Source organism: Mesocricetus auratus, unplaced genomic scaffold, assembly GCF_017639785.1.
Source record: "Mesocricetus auratus isolate SY011 unplaced genomic scaffold, BCM_Maur_2.0 Super-Scaffold_100010, whole genome shotgun sequence".
In the NCBI taxonomy this organism is placed as follows: Eukaryota; Metazoa; Chordata; class Mammalia; order Rodentia; family Cricetidae; genus Mesocricetus; species Mesocricetus auratus.
In genome coordinates this window covers 17,437,154-17,445,948 of record NW_024429194.1, presented here as the reverse complement: position 1 = coordinate 17,445,948, position 8,795 = coordinate 17,437,154, and the positions used below count along the sequence as shown (strand labels likewise).

Genomic DNA, 8,795 nt, shown 5'->3' with positions numbered 1-8,795 from the left:
GAGTGGGCAGACTCTTCTCGCTGTTTTTCCTGAGGCCTTGTCACCTTGACTGCATCTGGGCAGCTTCAGCAGGGCCCCCTCTGCCATGAGGTCCCCTCAGCTTCTGCTGTCTGGACAATTATTCCCAGCCTCTTTGCTCTTTATCACCAAGGCGCTGACAGGTCCTGCCTGCCTAAAGCTGAGAGGACTAGATAGCCTATGTCCCTCCCTGCCCCTTGGCTTAAACTCTGTACTGGACATGGGCTGAGATACTGGCAGGTCCTCACAGTATCTCCCAAAAAGAATGAAGGACCTCTGTGAACCCTAAAAACTGCACTTAGCAACGGGGCAGCTTGCTTCCTGCACATTCGGTATATCCCAGATGTTATGGTAAGAACGTCCACTCCCAGAAGAGATGGATGCTCTGTTGTGAGCTGAGTCTACCAAGAGCTGGTGAGTGCTGGGTCCCATTGGGTACCAAGTCTGTTTCCTTTTATACTAGGCTGAGTTAGCTCAAGTGCCACCTAACTAGGTAGACTCTTGGGCAGCTTTCTGCCATTTTGGTCAAGTGTCCTGGTCAGTAAAAGTGGGAGTAGAATCTTAACCTTGGGGTGACATACACACCCGATGGCCCCTCTCTGGGAGCAACAAGGCCACTGCCATTCTGGGTTCCCTGCCCTGCAAGGGAGGGGAGGCTGCTAGGGACCTGCCGGACCTTCCATGTTGCTCTCTGGCTTCCTCAGTCAGTTCCACAGCAGGCCCTGAGCTACTCACATACCTGGTCCCTCAAGGTTATGGAAAACCCAATGTGGGAAGAAGCATCCCTCTGGAGGGAAGGTGCTATGCTGCCCTTTTGCAAGTAGAGTGATAAGGATGTCCCTAGGAGAGGGAGTCACCTTATACAGGCCATCAGCTGAGCCAGGATCATAGAAAGGGCCGCCGTATCCTAGGGATCTGCCATTTGGGGTCTAGAAATGGCTCTGCACTCAACTTGCCTTGAAGAAGTATCTAGACTGCTCACGTTACAAAGAGGCATGCAATGGCTCTATTGAGCCTCAGCCAGGTTTAACCCTGAGTCAATTCCCAGGCCACAAGAGGCTGCCCGCTGATACCCAGGCATGTGGTGGGGAGCCAGACCACATGGGGAGCACATAAAGCGAGCAGGAGCCTGGGTCGGGCGCAAGGGCACTATTGAAGGTGGCAGGGGGCCCAAGCTGGCCTGCCAGGCCTGGACAAGAAGGGGCAGGCCTCAGCATGCAGTGCGAGGGGATTGGTGAGTCGGGAAAAGTGTTTCAGGGCAGGGGTGTGGGGAGATCTGCTCTCCTAGCCTGGGTCCCCATTGCTGCTCCCAAGTAATGGCTGTATGCATGGATGAAGGGGTAACTTCACTGGCAGTTAGGGCAGGAACCCCAGCCTCCTGAGATGACAGTCTGACGGTTTAGGAGCCCTGAAAGGAGAGGCATATTGAGTGATTACGGGTGTTGTCACAAACCCATAGGTCCTGACCCAGCTGAATCCAAGGGCCCTGAACTCGTTTGTTGCATAGGCGTTATCTTATGACTCTCAACCAAGTGAGCCAGTTCCTTTGTTTCCTTCCGATTTCCAGATTATGTATCAGGGTTCACAGTCTGACCTCAGCTATGATGGCCTGTGAGGCCTTTACCCACAGGGCACAGGGAAAAACGGGAGAGACAGTGCCACCGGCAGCAGACAAGCAAGAAACTCCAAACCCAGCACCACCAGTGCCCAGGTGGGGTGCCAGGCACCCTCCCCACCTCCCCCATCGTCCCTGAAGCTCTGCTTGGCAGCTGATGCCCGTCCTCCACAACATGTCTAGGGTTGGGCTGCCCTGCATAGTCTCCCAACTCCACTCCTTTCCAGGGATCATCTGCCACCCTGCATCCAAGCCCACAGACCTGCCTCTGTCCCATTGCTTTGTCGCCCAAGAGTCACGAAGAGGGGACCGAAACACCCGCTGACAATCTGCAACATATAAGTCATCTAAGCTGGTGAAGGCTAGTTTTTTTGGCCAGTTTCCCGCCTTCAGCCCCCTCACCCTCCTCCAAAACACATCAAATGAGAACTGCAGCCGAGCAGGAGCAGCTAGAAAAGGCGTAAGGAGGTAGGAGCTGTTGGGGGTTCGGGCGTGCAGGTGAGCAGGGAAGCGAGGGACCAAGACAGAGTTGTGGAACCGCTGAAAGAGAAAGCCGGGTACGCAGAAGGATGGAGAGGAGCAAAGAGGTGCCGAATTCGGCAGGGGGCGGGGAAACCCCTGATTGGCCGGGGGAGGACGTGATGTCACGTCCGGCGAGGGAAGCCCTGCCTCAGCGGTCCCCCCCCGCCCCGCCCCCGCCCCCACAGGTGGTGCCTCCGCCCTGAGTGCTGGGCTTCGGGGGTGGGGGGGAGGCACCTTCGGGGACCCTGGACTCAGCTTTGCATTCCTGGTTCCCCCCTCCCTTGCTTCCCCCACCCCAGCAACCGAGCACATCGCGTGGACTGGAAGGGCCTGCACGCACCCCCTCCTTCCCGAGAGCAGAGGAGCGCCCGGTGCGCCCCGATCGTGCCCCCAGCCGCGCCCCGCCCCGCCTAGCCCCGCCCGGGCGCTCCCCTCTTCCCGCCCGCGCTCCCCGCCCCTCCCTGCCCCTCTCCGCGGCCGCCGTGGGGCCGGGCGGGCGGCGGGGGGAGGCGCTGAGCCGGGGCTGCGCGTTCGCCCGCCGCGCTCTGGGCGGCCCGACTGAGCGCCTGGACCTCGCGCGCCTCGCGCCTCGCGCCGCAGTCGCAGCCGGCTTTTGTTGTCTCCGCCTCCTCGGCCGCCGCCGCCGCCACTGGACCACGAGCCGCCGCGCGCGCCGGGACCTTGGCTCTGCCCTTCGCAGACTGGGCTGAACGGGCCGACCGGCCGGGAGCGAGGGAGGCGCGCGCGGGCGGCCAGGGAGCCACGGGCCCCCGCCATGGAGCTTCGGGCCAGAGGCTGGTGGCTGCTATGCGCGATCGCCGCGCTGGTCGCCTGCGTCCTCGGGGACCCCGCCAGCAAGAGCCGGAGCTGCAGCGAAGTCCGTCAGATCTACGGGGCCAAGGGCTTTAGCCTGAGCGACGTGCCCCAAGCAGAGATCTCCGGTGAGTAAGGGCGCGGCAGTGTCCGGGGGCTCCGGACCCCAGCACTCAGGAGGTCTGATCTGGGCCCCTGACCCGCGCGCCGCAGCTAGCCCCGGGCGCCAGAACCCGCCACCTAGACTTGGAGTGGCCTTCTGCCCCTCAACTGCTCTGTACCCCGCGGCCCTCGCCTCTGAGCTCCGATCCGCTCTGTTGCTTCCCAGTTCCCAGTCACTGTGCTCTGGAGTTCCTTCCCTTTAGCACTGTTCTGGCCCGGCTAGGAACGAGTTGACCCCAGCGCGGTGCACTCCCTTCGGGTCAGGCTTGGAGCTGGGCGTCTTCAGCCCCTGACTTGGCCCAGTGTGCCGGTGAAGCAAGCGGTAGCTGTGGGCCGGTCTGTTGGGGCACAGCTCCCGGTGGCAGAGGGCTGGGAACTTCTCTATGCGGACCTCTCCCAGAGGCGTTCAAGGTTCTACTTAGGAATTCCCTCGGGTCCACGGCAGGAGCAGCCTAAGTGGGATTTATGGGAGGAGATCCTATCCTGCAAGCCTGGATTCCAAGAAAATGTGAGCCCTCTGTGGGCTTCAGGCGACCCCAGGGCTCGTTGGGATTCCTACCCAGGAACTTGTGCCCGCCAGCGCCCCTGCCCTTGCACACTCGTGGTCGGGCCGGGCACTTGGGGCCGCCTGGAGCTACGAGCCCAGCTGCAGGTGGTCGGCGTCTTGGATCCCGCCCAGGGGCCTTGTCATCTCTTTGTAAGAAGAGCGGCCCTCCTGGCGGCGGCCTCGGCCCTGCAGCTGCTGGGAGCAGCTCTTCCCCTCCCTTCCCTTCCCTGCTGCCTCAGGAGCTCTGGGAACCGAATCTTTATGAGCTTGGAGCGCCGATGCAATGTCCTAAGGACCTCCCCAGCCGCAGGCTTCCCCCTTAAATGTGTGTGGAGCTCCCCTGGATAAGTGCAACACCAGGGCCTTGGTGAGCAGGGAATTCCCGCTGTAGGGTTCTTCCGAAACTGAAGGGGCTTGCAGGCTAGAAGCCAAGCTCAAGTGGTACCACAGTCGTTCTGGACGAGGAAGATCAGGACTGTCACCCAGAGTGGGTAGCCTGTGGCCTTACCTTGCTTGGGAGTGATGTGGTAGTAAGTAGCCAGGCTCTGGGGAGAGACAGAACCCACAGATACCTCAGTCTCTCGGCTAGCTCCCCTCAAGTACCCCTAGTACAGGCCTTTCTATGCCTCTCTGCAGACAGCCCTGCTATGTCAAGGCCACACCTCCTGCACTTCTCCGGGCACAGACCACCTGGGTGTCTGGCAGCAGCAGGAGGTCCTGCCCTCCCCTCCTCCAAACACACATAAATAGGAACTTAAACCCGGGCATGCTTGCCTACCTCTGATCCTTGCCAGACTCCAGCTCCCCTCACACCCCAGTCTGACACCTTCCAGCCTACAGCTCCCCATGGCATGGCCAGGCCCACCCGTCTTAATGCCTTCTTGGGGACCTTCTTAAGAATGTGCCTACCCACAGACACTGTGCCGGTGAAGGCAAGGACTGGCAGTGTGGGCAGTGGCGAGGGCAAAGGGAAGAGGCAGAGATGTGGGCCTTCCAGAGATTCTGGGTCTTACCGCCCGGGGGTTGGGGGGTGTGGGAGTTAGGATCTCAAAACAAGTAAAAATGCGGTGATGTCTGTGTCAGCTGTGGGCACTGTCCATCCAGCTGGGATGTGTGGGTGCCCTGCAGAATTACTGCAGGCATACAAGTTGGGGCCCAGTGTCTGTTGACCCCTCTTACTGGCTTGCAAGGCTGGGGGCTGTGTTCTTCCTCCATCCCTATTGGGGCACCTCAGAACTGGTGCCACACTTCCCCGGAACCCCCTTGGGCTGCACCTCACAGCCCTCAGAGTGGGAGAGAGAGTCTCCACAAGCCCCGGAGCACCGAAGAGAGTATTAACACACAGACTAAGAGAAGCAGGGTGACCTCCGGGATAAGCCAGAGCCCAAGGGGCAGCCAAGCTCAGGGTCCTGTCTGGTTCTGTGCCACCAGACCTGGACTCCAAGGACCAGGCGCCCTCTGGTGGCCCCTGATGGCATAGTCCTCCCTAGAGCTCTTAAATCCTCTGAGTCTTTTCCTGCGGTCCCAATCCAGATTTCCAAAGAACGTTCTCCTCTAAGGAGTACGGGGATCCCCCGGGGGCTAGATACCTGCTGAGGTTCTGCTGGGGGTCAGTGGGTGGTTGGGAGAGGGGAAGGGTGGGCCATGGGCACTTGGGTAGCCTTTCCTGCCCCTGTCTTGGGGACCAGAAATAGCAGTAGTTAACAGGAGACTTCACTCTTATCTAACAGGGGTGGCCTGTTCAGTAGCAGTGATAGATGAGAAGCAGCCAGGGGACGCCCACACTATGGTGGTGTCCTCCCTCTATTCCAGGACCCCGCAGTGGAGCAAGGTCTGTGTGAAGTTGCTAGGAGCCCACTGCTGAATCATAGCCATGATCAAGCAAGCCTCTCCTGACTGGCAGGACTGTTCTGGAACATGAGTGTTACTAAATGCGCCCCATATTGTCAGTACGGTACCAGGGTGTCCACTTTGGCCTCCAGGGTCAGGGACCACCCCTACTTAGTCTCTGCTGTCACCACAAAGCCGTCCAGGCCACTGGTCCCAAGCAGGTTCACAGTGAACAACTGTAGACGGATATGTCCTTCTCCTGCCTCACGGCTGCTGTACTGCAGCCTGGGGTGGGGATAGAGGCTGAAGGAGGCCTCCAGAGAGCAAAGGTCTCCAGCCTGGGCAGAAGTGGGGCTGGGCATCAGAAAACCTCAGAACTGCCCAATGTCACAGTGTTCCTGCCTGCTGGCCGGGGGGGGGGGTACCTCATACCGGATACACACTGAGTAGCCCCCAAACCCCAGCAAAACTCTTAGTTCTCTATGTGGGCTCTGGCCTTCTATACAATAGTGCTTGAGAATCTGAGGTCCTTGGGCCTGTGGGCCCTTCCCACCTCTTAGAAAGAGTTGCCTGGCTTTCTCTAGAGCCCAACAGAATGTCTCCCTCACTTGAGGTCTGTGGCTCTCAGAAGTCACTGGCACATTCCCCACTCTGGACCAGAAGTTTCTGTGTGGCCTATTCCGGCCAGGAAGAGACACCCCCTTTGTGGCTCAGCACGAAACCCAAGGTGGTCCACATCCCGTGGCGTGCTGCTAGGGGCTTGGCTTTCATCATCCCCAGCATAACGGCCGGGCTTCTGTGTGCCCCAGGGAACCCTGATCCAGCAGGGCCGTGTGTGATGCAATGGCCTGGGTCCTTGCTGTAGCACTGAGGCTCCCAAGCTGGACAGGCCATCCTGCTTCTCCATGGAAACACCCTCTCTTGGTCCCCAGGGGCTTTCTGTAGAGTTAACACAACCGCGCAGTTGATGGTGTCCATCAGCTGAGAGTGTTCGTTGTGGACTGGGCTCCAAAGATGCACTTTCACAACCATTCCATGAGCGCTTCATGAGAGGGACAGAGAAGGACATCCAGGCCAGAGAGGCCACATGCCTCACTCGGGGCACTGTCTGGCTAATTCCAAAGTCTGTGCTAGCAGCTATACCTCCACAAAGCTGGAGCACACCTCCTTTCCCCGGGCTCTGTTCTGGAAGACTCGTGCTCTCTCAGCTTAGAGACCTGAGGTGGGATTGTGCAATGCAAGCCTGGTGGCCTCTCAGCTATATTCTGCGCTCTGATACTTAGGCTCTAGAAATTCTCTGAACTGACCAGAATGACTTCCCAGGCTCGAGGCATGTGACACACGTGGCCCCGGAGTGCGCACAAAGGTACCCTGGTTGTGCTTCTTGTCAGTCAAGGACAGGACCCACCATCACCACTACCAGACTGTCAACAGCTGGGAGGGGCAAGCTGATCTACATGGGGCCAAGTCCCAAAAGAATAGCAGACAGATAGAAGCGCCGTACCCAAGGCAAGCAAGGACTGTGGCAGGTGGGTCTGCCGGTGTTATTGGTCCTAGGCTACTGCTAGTGCAAGCTTCTGGTGACAGGCCTGCCCCTGGCCTTGGAAGCCCCCACCCCACCCCGAAAGCATCGGGAATATACTGGCATGCATGCCAAGCAGCAGAGCTGAGCTTTAGAACCAGGTAGGTTCAGTCACTATATGAACACACCTTCTCTTATACCATGATGGTCCTGAAACACGGCTGTCACCTGTGCAGTAAGAGATGGGCAGGGAAAGGGGACGCCTCCTTAAGCCAGACTGTCCTCTTCAGACTGAGTCCAGAGTGATTTCAGAGTCTTTCCTATGTCAGAACCGAGGCCGAGGCCCCCGCCCCCGAGTTAGTCTCTCTCCGGCCCAGAGCTAACTGGCTGTGGGCACAGTCATCTGGTGTAGGATGCTATTCATCTTTAGTGGCTCCAAGCGGATGACTCCTACCCCAAGACAGAGCACCTTGCCGATGCCCTGCTGGCAGCCCTTCTTGGTGGTGTTTAGGAGACGGCCTGGGCAGACACCTGTCGCAATCGAAGTCTCCTGTGTGAGAGTGTTGAGACACGGTCCCCTGGGTCCTCCCCACCCCACAAAGAGGCTGCTGTTCTAGGTGAGAGCACAGTGCAGCCAGGGGTGAGAGGGGGGTGTCTAGATCTCTTAGCTGTTCTCCATCCTTACCTACATGCCAGGGAACTCTTGAGTGTGAGAGGAACACGATGCCACCCACCGACTCCCTTAGGGACCAAGCAGACTTACCTCCTCTGCCTATGCCCTCAGCATTATCTCCCACTGGCTGCCCATGCCTCTGGCATATGACCTCTACCCCCTCCAGGCCGATTCCTCCTGTGCCCACCTAGGGGCACTTCTGCCACTGTTGTCCCCAGTGTTCCCTGACAAGCACATACAAGATTCCTACTTTGAATCTCACCTGAGCAGGTCTTAGGTCCATTCATGTGGTGAATACTCCAAATTCTCCCTGTGTGCCAAGCAGAGGAGCTGCCCTAGAAATTGTCAGCATTTCCCTGTCTCAGAGCCACGGTACAGGAAACAGAAAGGTGTAACTGTGGACATTTAATTTATTGCCTCCTGGTTTGAGATACTGGGAGCCTGCCACCCAGGCACCAGGCTGGGCCCTTTCTGCCTCTCCCAGCATCCTGACTTTTCTGGTGCCCCGGCTTACAAACCCATACCTTCATCTTCACATAGCATCTCCCATATAGCTACTCTAGACTTCTTATGAAAACACCAGTCACCTTGGGTTAGGGCCTGCTCAAATGCTCTCAATAGTTAATGTCTGCTGTGCCCTCATACCCAAATAAAATTATCTTCTTAATTTGGGTGGAGGAGTCGTACTTCCACATACAGGTTTTGGGGACGCAGATCAGCAAGGGATGGCACCGTGATACCACATCTCATTCTCGGCACTCGTTGGGCCTTTCCGTCTGGCTGCGGAGATCTGGGCTCTGGGCTCTCTGCTGCACTCAGACCTCTCCCCGCCTGCTCTTTGCCCGCCGACCTGAAGCCCTTCTCCTCAGAGCTTTCTCTCTCCATGGCTGCCTCTGCCTCCGTGAAGAACCTCTTCCATGTCAGGTGGCAGGCCAGGGTTCTCTGATACTCTAGGTCTGACAGTGCTCTATCAGCTGTAACTGCTGACCCAGTGACAGGTGTCTGTGGTATGTCACAGAACCAGGGTGGGTGGGTAATGAGGTTGTGGCCTGAAGACCCCTAGCTGGCTGGCTGGCTGGCAGTGGTACCGGTG

The 8,795-nt window shown here is 58.4% G+C and overlaps 1 protein-coding gene across 1 annotated transcript in view; it reads left to right on the top strand.

Moving 5' to 3' along the window:
• Positions 1–2,695: 2,695 nt before the first annotated feature.
• Positions 2,696–8,795, top strand: part of Gpc1 (glypican 1) — a 29,437-nt gene continuing 23,337 nt past the window's right edge. The window contains exon 1 of the mRNA XM_005077215.4: positions 2,696–3,096. Within this exon, the coding sequence (XP_005077272.1) occupies positions 2,931–3,096 (166 nt within the window). The 5' untranslated portion in view covers positions 2,696–2,930. The remainder of the gene's footprint in view (positions 3,097–8,795) is intronic.